This window comes from Amia ocellicauda, chromosome 6 (assembly GCF_036373705.1).
Source record: "Amia ocellicauda isolate fAmiCal2 chromosome 6, fAmiCal2.hap1, whole genome shotgun sequence".
NCBI lineage: Eukaryota > Metazoa > Chordata > Actinopteri > Amiiformes > Amiidae > Amia > Amia ocellicauda.
In genome coordinates, this window is record NC_089855.1 from 15396669 (window position 1) to 15416810 (window position 20142).

Genomic DNA, 20142 nt, shown 5'->3' on the forward strand with positions numbered 1-20142 from the left:
TAATTTTCAATGGCATTACAGTTGTCAAAAGTAATTCTTAACATGGTTATGAATACAGAGAAATACACAATATCTTTGGAAATAGCTGAAACACTTATTTTCTAATATGGCAGCAAGACAACCTGCATTCATGTGAGGATCAGTGACAAATATCCATTACTTTCACTCGATCTTCATCTAAATCTATTGATATTTAATACATTTAGTGTAACAATCGCAGCTAGGTGTTGCTGTGAGAAAATAAACTCAATATCCACAAGAAAGATAAGAGACAAATCTGTTGCACATCTTTATTCTTTTCCCCAATCATTGCTGCAAAGAGCATTTGGCTGTGACAGTCTTGGCACTCTGGTAAATGAACTGGTCATTGTTTAAAAGGTGGAGCAAAGCATAGGTCTGAGATGGCATATGTGATACAAGTGCACAACACACAATCATTACACCTTGCATATGCAAAGAACCGGAACTTTTGAAACAGTATACAAAATATAAAATATTTTTTTAAATAGATATAAACATTGCATGAAAAATAGAACCGTATCAAAATAATTTGAGTTCACTCTCGACCCCCCACCCCAACTGGACTCTCAATGAGACTTAATTCCAAAGCTGTTTAGAGGATAGGAGTAAGCTTTCCCCAGGACAATCCTGTCCCGAAGCAGTTTAAATAAAACATAATAATTACAAAACAGAATTAAAGCCAGGGAGAGCGTGTGGTTCCATTTCTCAGAGCGCAGCAGAGAATAGAGCTGGTACAGCACCACGCTGCCCTCGATCAGGATAAGGAGGTTCAGGATCCTTAATGGCTTGTGAAATAAAAACTGCAACACAAACAAGAAAACGCAAGTTACTTCTCGTTCAGAAACGCAGGAGCCTGACACGTGCATTGGAAACAGCGGGCCCATCTTTAATCTCGGAACAATAGTCAGATGTCCCAGCTGCCACTTTAAGGAATTGAAAATATGGAAACATGAAAAGTGGGAGGAGAGAAGTAGAAGTGTACATGTAAGAAGTGTAGTTTAAACCCAGAACGTGTTCATGCCAGGTAGGCACTAATTAAACCGCCATCTGTGAGCTGCAGTAATCTCTGCACAGACGGAGAGCAATAACAGGCTTCACAGGAGGCCAGGAGTGGCTTCCACTTTCAGACTGAAACTGAAAGAGTCTCAGGTTTGTGTGCTCAGCTCTCTTAGTGACCTGAGGCGGGTGACACTTTTACTCTTTCTACCACTTTCATTTCTTTGCAATTCACAGTGGGAACTGTAGCATTCTCTTCAATTAGAATATTTACTTACATAAAATCTGGCATGGGATACATCTGAAGGCACTGCGACGTTACAGGGGCCAACAGCTTTGTATAGACATCGGTTGTGCCGTACCAACACACCCTGTGGCCATATTGTGCTTTCTGACCACCTACAAGAAAAAGACATTGCACGTAAGGAAAAGGAATGCGGATACATACTTATTCTTGTAACCTAGTTGCCTTTATATTATTAGCTAATACTTTCCAAACACACTTTACACCTAATATGTTCTGAAAACATATTGAAAAGAAAACACCACCCCCTACTGACCACAGAACAAAAGGAGGAGGAAACACAGTTGGTCTAACAACATACCCTGCACTTCTTAAATATAAGGAAAATGACTACACACACAAGAGCAAAAATGGTTCTCTAGTATTGCTGTAATTGCCAAAGCAATGGTCCAAACTTTAGAAACACACATGCACAAACTCATAAAATTATTACTCCAAACCCAGCCCCCTGCCTCCCTCTCAGGCTGCCCAGTTTACTCACACGTGCTGTGGCGTGTTGCTGTATGAGCCGTGCTCCAGTTTCTGCCACTTGCCCAGGTGTGCCGCTGAGCGGTGGAGCAGGTCGCAGTATTTGGGAGGCAACAGCTGGCTCATGAGCATCACGAAGGCATTGATCCACACCATGATGAGATGCTCACAGGACCAGCGCATGTCATAGTACTGTGTACTCTGGAATGACAAGATGGCAGCCTCTTAACAAGGGGGTGTGCCAGCTCCTGCACTGGCATGGATCATGCCAGCTGGGCTCCTCTAGACTGAGCAAACTGGACACACCAGCTATTCCACACTGCGCTGGATGTTATTAGTTAGAATTTGTTTTTATTTATTTATAAATGTTGAAATTACAAAGGCTAATACATGTGTGTCATAATCTGATATTAAGGCATATGACAAGGTCTCGATCAGCAGTTTACAACAATTTGAAATTGGGAGGCAAGCACTTAGATGGAAATGTGGTTATGTGGTTTCTCCACTTGGCCACTTGAACAAAGGGATCAGTGAATAATTGCAGAGATATGGCTGTTATGAGCAATAATGTTGTTTTACCAAACAAATAAATTGGTAATTGCGCTCCCCTGTTTATAGAAAAAGCTGAGCAAGATGTTTATCCACATTTTATAGTGGGGTTTATTCACAGGAAGGAGCAGGACCTTGGATCCGATTAGCCACGCTCGCAACAATACAACAGCATTTTAAAATCAGATAAAACAATAAAACTCAACTATGAAAGCTGTCCCTTAAACAAGTATTTGCAGTGTAGAGGAGGACAATATGTAAGAGGACTGCCATGCATTATAAAAGGTCAATACATTGCCCATAGACAGGATTTTTCTACTGAAAATAACAGTGATGCAGAAATGCTTTTCTTAAATGTAAAATAATTACTTCACACTTGCAAAATTTAGTGCTGTAGACGTATTATGGTCCAATTCTCGTGTTTTTCATTGCAAGGAAAGCAAGTTAATGTAGTACCACCTCTGTAGTATTTCTGGATGACACTAACAATGGCAATGCATATGAAGGTATCCTCTTTTCTGTAATGAGAATTGAGAATTTGTCTGCATCAACACCAGGAAAGCTATAACAAAAAAAGTTCTAAGGGCAGAGTTTTTTTTCCTAAGAAACAAAGCCCAAATGTATTTGAACAGCAACAAATTCTCCTCCACACTGAATTACAGCATAGAAACATAGTGGAATCAACTACACATGTCACCTTAAGATCTAATTTGCCCGCAGCTTTAATTTTTGTCCAAAGTAAATCCTACTGATTATATACTGCATTCGTATGTAGCCTATAAAGACCTGGGCTGCTGTGGTGGATTGTTTCGCTGCTGATTATTTGAGGAAGAAGAACATGCACTGAGGCAAAACAGAAATCCCCTTTCAATTGTTACTGTCTTAGGGTTCTATATTTTCATTTTAGTTACAATGTTGTGTTAACGGCTCTTTGTCTTTTTGGATATTGAACGAAGTGCGTGTTTTAACAGCATCACTTAAATGGTTGTCTGAGCTACAGTGACGTGACCACAGCTGTTTAACAGTAAACACTAAGGTCTATATTGCCTGGGTAAGGGCAGACTTACTTTTACAAAACAAAGTGGCAGGAAGGCTACATAGTAGGCACTGAAGAGGGAGTTGAAGAGGACCTCCTTGATCCTCCTGTTAAAGTCTGCTTTCAGGCACTCCACCTCATTGCGGATGAGGTCGGGGGAGAGGGGGCAGGTGTGCGCAGGAATGGAGGTGGGGTTGTTGAACTGTTCCCTCAGGTTCTCTCGCAGCAGCATCAGGAAGTCCTTTGGTCTTAGGAGTGGCCCATCCAGTGGCTCCTGGTCCAGGTACCCGCAGTCGGTGGGCATGGCCTGGGCTCGGCTCTCCTGGTGGAAACAGCACAGCGGCACGTACACGCCGAACCTGCATAACAAGGCCATTACTGCAGCCTTTTGCATACATTTATGGTGCTGCACACTTTGCTGAATATGGTTATTGCATAGATTTTATACAAATCAGCCAAAGTTATCAGTTTTATGGCAAGCCAAATGATCATTTAGAGATATCTTTAGTTCACTTTTAAGTGAGATCTTCAAATATATCGAGATCTCAATCATTTAAAGATACCTGCAAATCAATTAGAGATCTCTGCAAATTATTTAGAGATCTACAAATGACTTCCTGTTAATTAAGAGATCTGTAAATCATTTTGGGATATCTTCGAATCACTTCCTGTATGTAGCCCAAGATTATCACTTCCTGGTAACTTGATAATTCATTTCTATGTAACTGAATGAGGAAAAGTGATAATCTCAGACAAAATATAGGAAGTCATTCGCAGATCTCTAAATTATTTGCACATATCTGCAAGTCATTGAGATATCTGCAAATCATTCAGATATCTTTAAAAAGCACCTTATTTAGATCTCTAAATGGTTTGCAGATATCTCTAAGATCTAGAAATATTTGAAGATATCTTGAAATGCATTTAGAGATATCTCTAAATGATTATTTGGCTTGCAATACAGTTTAGCCAACATACTCAAGGGTATTTAAACAGTCAAGATGATACATATACACCTTTTTCGTGTGTTTCTTTAAGCAGGAAATAAACAAGAATACATTAAGTATTAAGTATTTCGATGTTTGATACAATCTTAACTCTCTGGCAAGATGCATTCTTTTAACTCGGTCACCAGGTTCTCAAAATATCCAAAGACCACGAAAACAGATGTGCTTCAGTCATAGATTATTTACATGGATAATCAAAACTTAATATGATCTAGGAAGTTTTCATCAGGATTTACTAAAAAATCTTAATTTAATTGGAAGCAAATGTCTGTTTTTCCTACTACTTTTCTACTTAAGTTTCCGATCATATGAGAAGAGCAAGACTTTTGCTTGCATGGTATTTAATACAAAGCTTTATTGACAAAAATACATAGGGAGTTCTTTGTAACAGACACCCCCTTGTAACTGCTAACAAGACGGCCAGTGTTGAGTAATGGTTTCAAAGAGGTGTACCTGAACAAAAAGTCCCTGCACACCACGAGCCTTAAAAATGCACCATTTATTTTTACAAAGACAGAAAACAGACTAAAACTATTTAAAATGCATTAAAATGCCCCCCACCCTTTTTCTTTTTTAATCCATGGTGTTTTAACCTTGACTGATGTAGCCTAGAATATTTTAAGCTAGGCTCACATTACACAAATGTTTAAATGCAAACTGATTTTGAGAACGGTGGGCAGCTCACACGCAAGGATTGTTTAAGAACTGGGGGTCACACACTTAATGGCTGATTTGAAATCCTTAGTCATGGGGATCTCTTGACACTCGAAACTCCCCAAATCTTGTGGAAACACGGCCAGAGAAAAAGTAAACAAACGTAGACCTTGACACTAATGAGTTCATTGCCCTTGCTGTTTGTGCATTTGTCTGCGTGTATGAACAAAGAAAGCAGAGAGAATGTGGGTGAAGACATGGCTGGGGAGGTGAGGGCAATATGGCCTGTATACTCTGCTGTGAGAGCTGGAGGTGAGCAACAGGCAAAGGCTAAATCCATCTCACAGTATGACTATCACATTAAATGTATCGATATCTTACGCAGACCTGGGTCAATTAAAGAGACTAATTGGTATTTGTAAGTGAAAATATTTACAAAACTATTTGTACTGAAAAATCTAATACTCCTGTTAGGTTAATCCTTCCTGGGTTTTATTTCTTCTTCAGTCAGCTCAACTCTCATTTGCTGCTGCCAGTCTCCGTTTGAAAGTTTGGATTGTAGGGCAAGTGACTACATCGTGAACCCACTCACACTACTCGTTAATCAGTACCACGAACGCACCCCAAACAAGCTGCTTGTCATCACGATCGGTGCAGTTTTGTCAAGATGCCCAAATCGGACTTGAAAAAGTGTACTGTGAGCTTGGCTTTAAGTTGATCATAATACAAATTCCCCTCCATATAGGTGAGATGTGAGAGGTGTAAGAGAACTGACTTACGGGTATCCTAGAAAGAGCAGGTTGAGCACCGAGTGATTTCTGAAGAGGTTGACCAGTGTCCAGCACAGCACCCATCCACAGAGCGTGAGTAGAGTCAGGCGCGCTGCTATCAGCACTGTGTACCTCACCACTGAGGTGGGCCCTGTCTGAGAGGCCTGGACGACAAACACAGCACACCACTAGTAGCTGACAAAGCACTGCTGCTTATGCAGAAACGCTGCTTTGGAAAATAAGTATCAGGACACATGAAACGTATGTGGGTCTGTCAGTATATTATACTGAAAAAGTCATAACAGATTGATATCATTCTTCCTTGAAAGCGTAAACTTACAAAAAGATGACTAAAGAGAAAACAATGAAAATCTTTAAATTAAGTGACATGTAACAAAAACACAAATTCCCTTTTTAAAATCTTATAACAAATGGAGTCCGTCTCCTACTTCATGGTAGACAATAGGTATGCAATATAATCTTGATAAAGATAAGGCCTTCTTCAGAACTGAAAAGCAAAGACTAATGCATTTGGTAATTCAAAAACACCAATGATCTCATTACATATGCACCCACACACTAAATTGCCATTAACATGAATAAGTTAACAGACACTGATAACCAAGCAGAACTACCTCTGAAATGATTGTCCACACTAATCTTCGGGCGAGCATGACAGTGATGAATGTCGCCAGGTGATAATCAATTAGATGGAAGTTCTGCAAACAATACATAACGAGGCCATTAACAAACAGACCGCTCTTTACTTCAGAAGATACAACAAACCATACCAAACAGCAAAAGAACAAAAACAATATATCTTGTAAAAAAAAATTATATATACACATATACATATATACACACACACAGTACTGTGCAAAAGGTTTAGGCAGGTAAAGTAAGAATGCTTTCAGATACAGACATGCAAATCAAATAAAAATTTGGTGTGACCACCCTTTGCCTTCAATTCTTCTAGGTCAGTCAGGGATTTTGTAGGCATATAGTCAGGTGTATGATTAAACAGTTATACACTGCTAAAAAAAATTAAGGGAACACGTAATCATCACAGTATAACTCCAAGTCAATTAAACTTCAGGGATGTCAATCTGTCCAGTAAGGTGCCTAAGCGATTGTGAATCAATGTCACCTGTTTTGGTGCAAATGAAAGTGACAACAGGTGCACTGGAGAGGCAACAGCAAGACAACCCCCAAAAAGGGAATGGTTTTGCAGGTGGTGGCCACAGACAATTGCTCTCTCCTTATACTTCCTGACTGATTCTTCTCTAGTTTTGCGTTTTGCTATTGTCCTTGTCACTACTGGTACCTGCAGCCGATTCAGGTTGCACAGGTAGTACAGCTCCTCCAGGATGGCACATCCATATGTACCGTCGCAGGAAGGTTTGCTGTGTCTCCCAGCAGAGTCTCAAGAGCATGGAGGAGATACCAAGAGACGGGCCGTTACACAAGGAGAGCTGGACAAGGCTATAGAAGGGCATCAACCCAGCAGCAGGACCGGTATCTGCTCCTTTGTGCGAGGAGGAATAGGAGGAGCACTACCAGAGCCCTACAAAATGACCTCCAGCGGGCTACTGGTGTGCATGTTTCCGACCAAACTGTCAGAAAGACTCCATGAGGGTGGCATGAGGGCCCAATGTCCTCTAGTGGGATCTGTGCTCACAGCCCAGCACCGATTGGCATTCCCAAAGAACACCAGAATTGGCAGGTCCACCATTGGCGCCCCGTTCTCTTCACAGATGAGAGCAGGTTCACACTGAGCACATGTTACAGATGTGAAAGAGTCTGGAGACGCCGTGGTGAACGTTATGCTGCCTGCAACATCATGCCATGCAAGATCCCCCAGGCACCATCCGACATCTCATCAGGAGCATGCCCAGACGTTGTTGGGAGTGCATGCAGTCACGTGGGGGCCAGACACACTACTGAGTCACATTATGAGTTGCTGTGATGAAATTCACACAAGTTGGAACAGCCTGTGATTTCAATTGTTTACTTTGATTTTCGGTATGAGTTTGAATCCAGCCCTCAATCTGTTGGCGATTTTGGTTTCTACTGTCCGTTGTTACGCCATTTTGTTCTCAACGAATTACACAATGTACAGTAAAAAATTTGATCTTTAATATATTTTGTTCATCGAGATCTGATGTGTGATTAAGTGTTCCCTTGCTTTTTTGAGCAGTGTACCAAACAGGTGCTAATGATCATCAATTCAATATGTAGGTTGAAACACAATCATTAACTGAAACAGAAACAGCTGTGTAGGAGGAATAAAACTGGGTGACAAACAGCCGAACTCAGCTAACAAGGTGAGGTTGCCGAAGACAGTTTACTGTCAAAAATCATACACCATGGCAAGACTGGTCTCTCAGAAATTTCAAGGCAGACAGGGGTTTCCAGATGTGCTGTCCAAGCTCTTTTGAAGAAGCACAAAGAAATGGGCAACATTGAGGACCGTAGAGACAGTGGTCGGCCAAGGAAACTTACTGCAGCAAATGAAAGACACATCATGCTTACTTCCCTTCACAATCTGAAGATGTCCAGCAGTGCCATCAGCTCAGAACTGGCAGAAAACAGTAGGACCCTGGTACACCCACCTACTGTCCGGAGAAGTCTTGGTCAGAAGTGGCCTTCATGGAAGACTTGCGGCCAAAAAGCCATACCTCCGACGTGGCAATAAGGACAAGTGACTCAACTATGCACAAAAACACAGGAACTGGGGTGCAGAAAAATGGCAGCAGGTGCTCTGGACTGATGAGTCAAAATTTTAAATATCTGGCTGTAGCAGAAGGCAGTTTGTTCACCGAAGGGCTGGAGAGCGGTACATGAATGAGTGTCTGCAGGCAACAGTGAAGCATGGTGGAGGTTCCTTGCAAGTTTGGGGCTGCATTTCTGCAAATGGAGCTGGGGATTTGGTCAGAATGAATGGTCTCCTCAATGCTGAGAAGTACAGGCAGATACTTATCCATCATGCAATACCATCAAGGAGGCATCTGATGGGCCCCAAATTTATTCTGCAGCATGATGACCCCACAAAATACAGTGCAAGTCATTAAGAACTATCTTCAGTGTAAAGAAGAACAAGGAGTCCTGGAAGTGTTGGTATGGCCCCCACAGAGCCCTGATCTCAACATCCAGTCTGTCTGAGATTACATGAAGAGAAAGAAGCAACTGAGGCTGCCTAAATCCACAGAAGAACTGTGGTTAGTTCTCCAAGATGTTTGGGCCAACCTACCTGCCGAGTTCCTTCAAAGACTGTGCAAGTGTACCTAGAAGAATTGATGCTGTTTTGAAGGCAAAGGGTGGTCACACCAAATATTGACTTGATTTAGATTTTTCTTCTGTTCACTCACTTTGCATTTAGTTAATTGATAAATATAATCTATTAACATGTCTATTTTTGTAAGCATTCTTACTTTACAGCATTTTTTCACACCTGCCTAAAACGTTTGCACAGTACTCTATATATCTATAGCATTACCACGTTTCATCATTTATTTTCCAAGCTTTAGTGTGTGGTGTTGTCCCACAATGATTTATCTGTAAATACATTAATGGAAAACATAATGAACCTGATGAGAAAATGCGTTCTGTACTGAGCACCGCAGGGCTCAGCTCGCTGATAAGCACACTTCGGTATCTGCCGAGATAACTGGTACAAGGGGAGTGGAAACAGCTCTCCTCCTGAGCCAATCGAATTTGACTTGACATCCCCAATCCATTTTCTATGTGAGGTGTCAATTGTGATGCTAACCCTTAATTCCAGAGAGAGATACGCCGGAGATTGCCTGAGCGCTGAATCCGTATTAACACTTTACACAGATTTTTAACCATAATGCATACCATAAAGAAATTCAGAAATGAAAGAACAGGAAAACACACCAAGAAAAAGACGTACACGAAGTAAGTCACTATGAATCCTGCTCAAGTTATGACCAGTGAGGGCAACATTAGGTATTGGCCTTACCAGTGAGGTAGAGGCTGCCGGGTGGCTGTAGGGGTACCACCAGACAGTCTTGTAGATGTTGATGTACTGCACAAAGAGGGCCACCAGCAGGTACATGAAGAGCAGGAACTCGAAGAGCAGGCCACCGTCCAGAGGGAGCTCCGGGATCCGGGAGTGGCGCACGGGCTCTGGGGTGATGAGGGTCGTGATGGGAGGGGCAGAGAGACCCAGAGAGTTACTGCTCCTGCAAAACACAGCCACGCTGTGAGACACGTCCAAGTCTGCCACAGGACTGGAACACTTCCACAGCAAAACATTATTTTTAGGGGCGGATAAGAGACCAATACTTTTGTCTGGTTAAACAGATTGTAAATTTTATGCTGCCTATGAATGTGCATGGATTGTGCAGACTGAAGAAACCAAATTATCATTCCAGATTATTATTAAGCGTTAAGGTAGGCTTTGTGTTGTGCGTCTGTACATTCCTATGCTGATTATACTATCAGCAGTTTGAGATATACACAAGGTCTAAAAGAGGGAGTTGCTTTACTGGAGTCTTGAAACTCTTATATGAAGATCTGTTTAACTCATGGTCTGTACTTTCCTAGTAACATGTGCTGTTACTAGGCAGAATCAAAAGCTCAACCCTGTTGTAGGTTGTCATGTTTCCTATAAAATGCTGTGTGAACTGTATCACAGTGAGACTGCATAGATTTTGAAAGTCAACTCTCCCCTGCATGCTTGAATAAAGAACCAGACTTCTGAACCTGACAGCACGCCCTGAATAATTTTAATAGACTCTTCACAGACAAATGGTCTTCATAAACTAGAAGGCTTCAGATGTGGATTCTGTAAAAGAGGTGGATAACTGGAAAGTCCACTCTAGTCCTTACACTTTCCTAAAGTCTTCTCTTTTGTCCCAATATAAGGTGGTGAATGGAATGCTCTCCAGGCTTTTCCCAATCGTGTTCAGACAAGCATTCATGTTCTTGGAGGCTGACATTCAATGCAAACCTACACCCCATCTGCTAGAACAGTGTTTCCCAACCACTTTGCTATAATCCATTCATACACACATAAGAATAGGCTACACTTCTCGTTAATTTAAATGTAATAAGTTCCTATTAAAACTGAATGACTAGGTGAATCATTAGGTGGGTTGGAATGCCACCCAAAATGTTAATAATCGGTGCCTGAGGTTACAGATGAGAAGGGTATGGTTAGGATCTTAAAATAAGCATTGTTTGTTGAAAAATTAAATGCACTTTGTGAAAAGGGATATGAACAAGTATTTAATCTCAAGTTAAACATTGGCACAATATGACCTGGGTGTAGTGGGCAGTGCAGGCATGCACTAGCAGAAATCTGATCATTTGACATCCAACAATCTTTGGTTACAGATATGAGCAGGCAGGAGATCAGCAACACAACATATGACACATCCTTACAAATCAATACTTGAGTAATTGTCAGCTACCCCTCAAGTCACAGAGAACACATTTAGCCTGCATTTCCATCTTCAGCACCAAGTTCAAAGAAAATAACCTTATTGAAGCAATCCTGCACCTACACATTAAAATAGGATTAACACTTGCAATTATTGTAATGAAAATAGAAACAATAACCTATATCAAACACCAAAAGAAATAAACATACATGAAAAGTATGCATTAACTTTAGACTTAAAACTTTAGCTCTGCAGTGACAGTGACATTACACAGGGTTTTCCCCAAATACTAGCTTGGGCATGGCGGTCAATTACTGACTTTTTATAAAAGGGGGAAAGTGTGGCTGTGTCGTAGCGGCTTTTTAAATTTTTCCATTTAAAGGGGGCGGCTCGTGAGCATGGGTATAATGGTTGGGGAAACACTGTTGCATACTTGTAGAGTCACTTCACTGCCTATGACTAAATCAACTGTTTTCCCCATTAGTTTTGTTCAAGAATCAAATGAAAATCATTTGACATTGACATTAAAACAATCTTGGAAATATCTTTTCAAATAGACACAGATTTGAAATTAATTGTTCAAATAGGACTACTTAAATTTACTATGTAATACAGTGTTGAACTAGCCACAGTACAAATCCTTTAATTAGTCATGGAATTTGATATGTCTAAAAGATTGATTTGTAATTATAGTGTAATTATACACAGAAACTTCATAATGTTTTTGATTTTTAACATTGACCAAAACAGCAGCAGTGTGGAAATCGTTAGAAATATAAACACAAACTCATGGACTTTCTGAATATGCATTCAGTTTCCTTACCTTCAAAAACATAATAAAAAGACTTTATAATGGGACTGCTGAATATACAGCCCATACACTTCAGATTAAAAATATCATATTAAACATGGAGGAACCGGGCAAAAGCATAGCCTTTGCAAGATTTTCTGCCTTTTCCTACATGTTCTAGTTGTTCTCAGCACCCTTGCCAATCACTTAAAGAGAAAGCATCTTCAGACATACAGCTTGTAAGCAAGAGGTCATGCCAACACAAAGTAACCCATTAGATTATAAACGATGCCCTGAATTGCATTTACCCTAATTTCCCAATTAACGATACATCTGCCGATATTTACATTTTTGGTTAGCAAAACAGACATTTTCTAGCATGGGTCCCTCAAATGTCTCCCTGTCAGAGAGAATTTGTATCAAATATGCACTGAAGGCAGGATTTTTAGATTTTTACATAATAAACATAACAAATTTTCACTATAAATAACCACAAATCAAACATTGTATAAATAAAATAAGTTAGAATAAGGGTCAATAAAGGAAACATAAAAATATGCATGTTCTATACATTAGAACGAAGACCAAGGTATATGAGCAATTTCTCACACAAATAAAAAAATGTGCATGTTCTATATATTCAAGCAAATAAATATTAAGTGCTGGTCTGGCTTATATTTGCATTTTACACTCGTCAGGTACTCAAGTCCTTCTCAGTGCTCAATACTGCCGATCCAACTGTGACAGGTTATAGCGCAGGCAGCACAGCACAGCTGCATTTGTTTTAAAAACATACATTTAAAAATGCCCTGGAAAGTGCAACTTACTGAATAGATATGCTAAGCGTATTGCAATATGAATCATAGCCAAAACACGATGTAGGATTTGAAATAGTTTTATAAATATCATGTATAGTTTCAGTTTTATCCAACATTGTCAGAGAGACGCGTTTTTTCACTCATTTCCTGATCTGAGCTTGATCGTCATTTGGAAAGTTTTTGTTTGCGGATATCCAAGTCAACACCTTCAGTGAACATTTACTGTTTTTCTTTATTTTAATTGCTATTTTAAATTTTGAAAAGGGATTTAATTAACTTTCCAGCACATGGACAGCATGTAGGGTAATTCTCCAGGTAAAAGGCCTGTCACCTAATTTAAGTAAGCTACCAGGTTTGCTTCAGCAGTTCGCTGAATAAACACACTTAAATATACAGCTACAATAGCAAAAAGACATTTCAGTTCTTGTGAATATGTATTTTTTAATAATTTCTATATTTGTGATGAATGCTACAGTATGGACTTGTGGGTTACCTTAAGGGCATGTGACTATAATGTTCTCTCTTACAAAAATGCTGTTACTTCTAGTTTTTTCCTTTCTTTAACTCAAAATATAGTTGATCATTTTGGCTTAGGCTACATTCTAGATTTTGAGTGACAGTGTATCTTTTTAAAAAGCCCAAAGTGACCCACAAAAACAGACATTTTAGATTTTATATGAAGTTTTAGGACATGGAATGCTGAAGAACTGTAGTAACAATGTAATAATCATTCTCGTTCACTGTAATCTCATTTAAAATTAGTCAGCACCTTTACAAGATTTAGGAGTAACATGCCAAATGAGTAGAATGCACTTCAAATCCTGTCTCCTGCCCTGCTGATAATTAATAAGGCGGAGGGAGAAAGCTGTGTTTCCCACTTCTTTCCTCATGTCTACTGATTGTGTAAGTGCTTGTCAGAAGTGACAGCTGAGGCAACAGTCAGAGGTTTTGACCGTGATTAATGTGATTGCACTTACCTGTTTCTGAGGCCTGTGCCGTTACTACAGCTCCCCCCTACCAGGGTTTGCAGCGATGGCAATGCTGACCTGCTCAGCTGCTGTCGACTCGGACCCCGCCGTCCCCCAGGCATGGCAAGGCGCCCCACCAATCCCGATGCTCCGGGCTGCTCCCCCCCACAATCTCACAGCTGAGTCCAGCGCTGCCTGACCACTGCAATGAGAAAGAGGTTTTCATCAGCGCAGGTCACTCCACAGCTGCCATGACATTGCAACCCTGATTCCCCACATCCCATCAGGACAATACCTAATCGCAGTAGACAAATCTGGACAATCTCTCAGTGCATATTATATCAGTGCAAGAACTGCACTGTGACTCACTGGCGGGGCAATTCTGCTGCTGGGGGAATCTTGTGCAGGTTAGGGTCTACAGGTGGACATTTCTCTGGGCCCGAGTATGCTTCTGCTACCATGTTATTATTTTAATGTTAATCATGTTAATTATTCCATACTTTAACCCAATTCAACATTTTAAGAAGAGAATCTATTGATCACAGATTAGAGTCTTTCAATTAACCAGTGTGACACTGACAAGAAATTAACTCCACAAAAAAAGGAGCGCTGCAAGGAGCATCAGGACTCCAGGTCTGAAAGAAAAGTCGAGATTTGAAATGCCTTTTCTGAAAAGGAGGACGGTGTTTAATTGAAAGGACCGAGCACACCCAGCTGCATCACGCCCCCTGTGAAGGAGTTCAGGTGAGCAAACGCGATTTGAGCAGCCAGGCCTCGATGGGCAGGGGGTAACTGGGGAAATGCATGAGAGTAAACTGTAGCATGATTTTTGTATGTGATAACATGCTATTTCAGTCCTATTGCTTAAATATCACGTCAAGGACAAAGCATAAATAAAAGTTACCTTTTGTAATGTAAAGGTTAAAAAAAAAAAAAAAATGCTTCCTCACCATCACAAATTACACTGAAAAACACTAACAACAAAATTAACTATTAGTAATAGTGTAAACTACTATGCTGCATTTCAAACTTATTAATGTATTGATTTATTTTTTAACAGTATGACATTTCAGGAGGACAGTGTACATCTCAAGCCTCTGGTGGAAACTGTGAGATCTAATTACAATTAGAGAGTATTTTCAGTGCTCTCCACAGCTGTAGTTCAGTATAGCCGACAACTTAAATTTAGCCTACTCAATGAGAAATGTTTGTTTTTCCATTCATGGAAAATACAGACTATGAATATAATAGAGAAAGAAGCATGAATGGTGCAGGTGTAAAACGATAACAGACCATGTACAATTAATTTATTCCAGACTACTGTATTTTCCACGCTACAATTTAAACAAAGCATACTGCAGTATTTCATTGCTTCAAGAGTAAGAAATAATTGTCTTAGGCAGGGAGGGATGTTTCAAAACAATACCGTGAAGTACACAATTATATTAAACAAGATAGCACTCTGTAAAATTAGTCTGAAGCACAAATTAGGTTTTTTTCAGCAGGATATTGATGTGGAGTAGGAAATCTAAATGTTATTCAGTCACACAGTCCATTACATTTCTCCTGTGTTAGTCTGGAGCACATTCATATGGTCTGGAATTAAAGTGTGTTGTTCTCACACTGACTGGAGCAAGGCCAGTTTGGGATCTACTCCAACCAAAAGACTGCCTTCCTCACTGTCAGGCACCCAGTGCTGGGGTGAGCAGAAGTTACAGTATCCTGAGAGGCTGGAAGAAAGATTCACATTTTTGCACTAATACAGATAACCGTTGGACCAGATAAAAGGAACGTAATTCACTGTCACAATACAGTACTGTATTATGTCACAGTAATACAATATTACAAATACTATTTGACCATCCGCTTACAGAAATTAAACGGTGAACAATATATTTTGATTTTGGCTTTCACTTACAGAAAGTAAATGAGGGTTATCCGAGTTCAGAAAGCCGGGATACCAAACAGGGAAATCAGGAGCCACTTATGTTGAAGATCTGACCACTGGTAGCAGAGGAATAGACCAGCACCAGCAATGTGGCTCACTTAGGACTTGTACAGCCCATGGAAAAATACAGATGCACAGCTGTATACAGGCCATTGGTGAATGAATAAGGCTAATGTCGATACTTCTTCCATAATGAAAATTATTCCCTTCATAGAATAAAAACAAGCTTGTGTCACATCAACACTGGCTAGAGAAAGTACCACGTACACCATAGAGAAACCCAAGGAATCCCCAAGCATACCCAATATTGCATTAACCATAAAGGAAGTGCATAACATTCTTCGCCTCTAATCGTTTCCACTTATGATCAGATTCTTTGTTTTGCCACATCTTAGATGTTTAAAACAGTTAATCTGGTTGTCATTAGTTCATACTATCTGAGCACAAGACATTACTTTACTTAACGTTTAAGTCTCCGGTAGAAAGTAAGAAAAGGTAACAAAGTGACGAGTGAAGATGGACTTCAATGTTTTAATATTAAAAACCAGCAAAAGTATTATTGTATAAAAAAACATTAATCATGCACTTTTATGTGAGACTTTGAAAAGAACCACTGAATATGGTGTGATTTAGGCCATGTTAGTATTGTGGGTTGGTTTGGATTTTGGAAATACTCCAACAGACAAATGTTACATAAAGTGACTCAATGTCAAGAGATTACACGAGATGTCAATAATACTGAAAGTAAACAACTGCCCTTATCCAGAAAGTACATACACTGTCAAACTGCTTCACAAATAGAAATGCTTAATTTCACTGAGTAAAAATAAATCCACCTAAATACTAGAATCTAGTGGTAACTGAATTCATAAGCATAATTAAAGTACAAAACTTCATATGATGGTACTTTTCATTTACACAAATCCAGCAATTCTGATTCTTACCTTTGGGCTAAAGCTTCTGGCCTGGATGGAAAATCAGTCCATATCCATGCAGGACAGTAATGGATAAAATAATTAGGCCTACATGATGCAATGTTGCACCATGTATGATGTTTGACACAATTACATTTGTTCACTATAGATATATGTGTAATAATACCTGAAATATGGTGCTGTAAGAATAAAATATCTAATTGTCATCTGAGCTATACAAATAAATCGCAGTGGTCAGGGCAGGGCCACTGATGATTAAAGTCAATTAAAAATGGTATCAGCCAGTATCAGTGAAAAGGTAATACTGGTGTCTAACTCACAAAAAATAACATCAAATATGATTGGAGTGTGTGTTTTTGTAAAATATGGATGGATATTGCCCTGTAGCATTTTTAAAACTAGAAGAAAAGAATAACAGTGAAAAAGACCATGAATAAAAGCAAAAAGCTGTATTCCATTTTGATTGCACAAGACTTTGAGGTTTATATGCAGGTTTATCAGAAAGCCAGCCAGGCCAAAACAAGTTGGTAGACTTTGTATTAAAACATATTCTAAGAGTAACAGCGAAACCACTGATGTGTAAAATGGAATACCCTGGTTTGCTTGTGTATTGACTGTTTGAGGCAAGACTGCATGATTCACCATGGATTGTGGTCCTTTGGGTATGTGGTAAAGTAGTTACATGTCCTTTTAATCCTAGATACTCAGAAGACTAGACCAGCTGAGTGGTTTCACAAAATACAGAAGAAGAACAACAGTTACTCTGAACTCAAAACAAGTATTACAGTTAAGTTGTGTTACTACCACAAACAAATATGCAAAATCATGCAAAAATATGATTTTATTCAGGATTAAAATAATAATAATCCAATGTCACAGAGATTAAAACACTGGGACCAGAAAATTACAAATTTAATTGAAAGTAATTAAAAATGCATGTGCTCCTTACCACTTGAAGGAAAAAAAAAAAACTTTCAAAATGTTGTGCAAGAACAATTTCTACAATCTACATTGTTTCTGCACAGTAATATACATTGATTCTCAGATAAGGTCTGTCAAACTGAAGTCCAGTTCACTTATTTCAAAATGGGAAAGGACTGTGGTTACATCTGAGACTGATTTGCATAACTATAGCGTTTAACAGCACCGTACTCCACAGTGCACAGCTGTTACACTGCACATAAACAATCATCTTTCGGGTAACATTTACGAGTATTTTTGCCTAAAGAATTTGCATAACAGTCACTGAAGGTACTGATCACTTATTTTGAGGGGGGATGTATTGGTTTGGTCGGCCAAAAGCAAGGAGTGCGACGTTTCCTTTACACTCCTGTAGGTCCTGCACTTTAACTTCACTGGGTACCACGGCTCTTTCAATGTCAGATACACATGCATATCTCAATTTGATCACTACGTGTTATATCTACCACCCAGGTCAATAACATAAAGTTGCGTCTCGCCACTGTTGTTACTTATTAAAAAGCTGTTAAGTGCATTGGTGCTTTTCAACTGCTTCACTGCATGCATTTTCAGTTTCAAAGTTCAGTCGCGTTTGATTATTGCTTTAACTTAAACCACACTATAATACGTCTATTGGTGTCCACGCGTATTAAGTACTTGTTGATACTGAAACAAATGCTCTCTTATGGCGTAAAACTCACAATTTGCACTTTAATTGACATGCATTCAAATGAAACACACCAGACTCCCTCATTTGGAACCAAATTCAACCGAAAAGCTACAAAACACAGGAAGCAGCCAGTGAAGCCCATTCCCAACACACGCCAGGAAATGGAAATTCAAAGTTTCACTCACACAATCTAGATCAAACATATTGCACAAAACAATTTGCAAAGAAAATGACTAGGTATCAAATGCACCATTGCTATTCTTAAGAAAAGAAAGGTCTTTACTCACACATTAATGTGCAGTGGATGGAGTCGACGCTGAGACATCAGTTGTGGGCAGAAATTACATTAGGTCCGAATGGGAGCATGTATTTCTATATTGCTCGCCTTATGTTCGGGTTGGGGTTTTGTGACAGTACTCCAACGGGAACTTATGCTTATTCACACACCCAGTGCTTTGAATTGAGTTTTTCTTCTTATTTCTCTATTTCCAGACGGAAAAACTTATCTCAATCACCCCCACTACAGACCTGTCGCTGCCACCGAGCGACCGACGTGGCAAAGCAGCACCGCCTTCTCGGTGACGTCATCAGAAACGCGACGCTGATGGACAGGTCGTTGCGCTGCGCAGTCGCAGTAGGGCGCAGAAGTGTCCCACTCAGCAGGTAGTGGGAAATACACGAACACGTGACTGGAAAGTCCCCGGTTCACGGTGTTGGACAGTTCACTCCATCATAGTGTGACTGCGGTTGTGTGCCGTGTCGTGTTTCTCCCTAATAGGCGAATCAGATGAATTGGAACATGTGCCACAGTTGTTAATCCCTCCCATTTGTATTACAGCTTGTATTTATAACGCACATGCCGTGCATAGGCAGTGCGATGCATTTTGCTAACTCGATTAATTTGAATCACTCCAGCCCAGTGAATCGATTAAAAACATCGATTTGATTCGCTGAAATGCAGCAACTGAAAAGAGCCTGATTCTCGTGGTTACGGGTGGTGTCGAGGCAGTCCGATTCATTCAATTCAATTAATATACGTGTTAGAACAGGAAACCACAAAATCTTTAATAAGGTACTTCATAAACATGCCATTACATGCCATTAGACACACAAGCTTAATGTTTCTATGTCCAACTGAATACCAAAATCTGTAGCATAGCAAAGTGTATCCACATTACGTGCTATCATATAATTAAACTTTTACTGAAATAGCCAATAGCTTAAAAAGGTAAATGCCTGCCAAATGAATATATATATATATATATATATATATATATATATATATATATATATATATATATATATTCATCTTCATTCTCTCACCTGATCACTTAGAGCACTTATCATTCATTTTTTACATATTGGAATCTATTGGTTAGATATGATTTAATTCAGTACAGAACCTGATCAGACAATTGATCTTCAACTTTATGTAAGAGATGACTACACTACCCTGTGTCGCCTGCATCTCACCTTCAGAAAGCTGATCACAATCTCTCCTCCTGCCTTCCAGCCACAGGCAAGGCACCCCCATCTTTTACATTTTGTTTTAATCACAATCTTGAGTTGTTGTAATCCATGAAGTGCTCGGAGGCCACTTGGTGCTGGGCGGTATACCAAATACAAATGATTGATTGATTGATTGAAACTGAAATACATCCATAAATAAATGTCTTTCTTTATTTGAACACAAATTGCAACTATAACTGTATCTCTCAGTACAGTACAATACAGTAAGAGTCTTCAGCCCCTCAAGACCTCTGGCACAGCTTCACATTTAGGCTGTAGACATGCACACATACACTTCAAATATTAAGAACCTGTCCCAAACACCCCCATG

The 20142-nt window shown here is 39.7% G+C and overlaps 1 protein-coding gene across 2 annotated transcripts; it reads right to left on the minus strand.

The window, feature by feature from the left end:
• Positions 1-276: 276 nt before the first annotated feature.
• Positions 277-18899, minus strand: tmem39a (transmembrane protein 39A). 2 transcript variants are annotated; one of them, XM_066706286.1, is made up of 9 exons: positions 18590-18899; positions 13868-13991; positions 9788-10010; positions 6441-6524; positions 5815-5969; positions 3406-3733; positions 1803-1990; positions 1296-1416; positions 277-821 (listed from the first exon to the last, which is right to left on the minus strand). In XM_066706286.1, exons 2-9 carry the CDS (start codon positions 13909-13911, stop codon positions 588-590), a joined length of 1377 nt encoding a protein of 458 aa, XP_066562383.1. In that variant the 5' UTR covers positions 13912-13991; positions 18590-18899; the 3' UTR covers positions 277-587. The 2 variants fall into 2 exon arrangements, with proteins under 2 accessions (XP_066562383.1, XP_066562382.1); XM_066706285.1 differs by having other exon boundaries at positions 13799-13991; positions 18590-18898.
• Between the last annotated feature and the right edge of the window lie 1243 nt (positions 18900-20142).

Bases quoted from the DNA above. Each gene is read 5' to 3' on its own strand.
- tmem39a (XM_066706285.1), bottom strand. From the start codon at position 13,911: ATGCCTGGGGGACGGCGGGGTCCGAGTCGACAGCAGCTGAGCAGGTCA. The intron at 10,011-13,798 runs GTAAGTGCAATC...TGTGTTTTGCAG, and splicing joins GGCACAGGCCTCAGAAACAG to GAGCAGTAACTCTCTGGGTC. The intron at 3,734-5,814 runs GTAAGTCAGTTC...CTTGTTATGCAG, and splicing joins CTGCTCTTTCTAGGATACCC to GTTCGGCGTGTACGTGCCGC.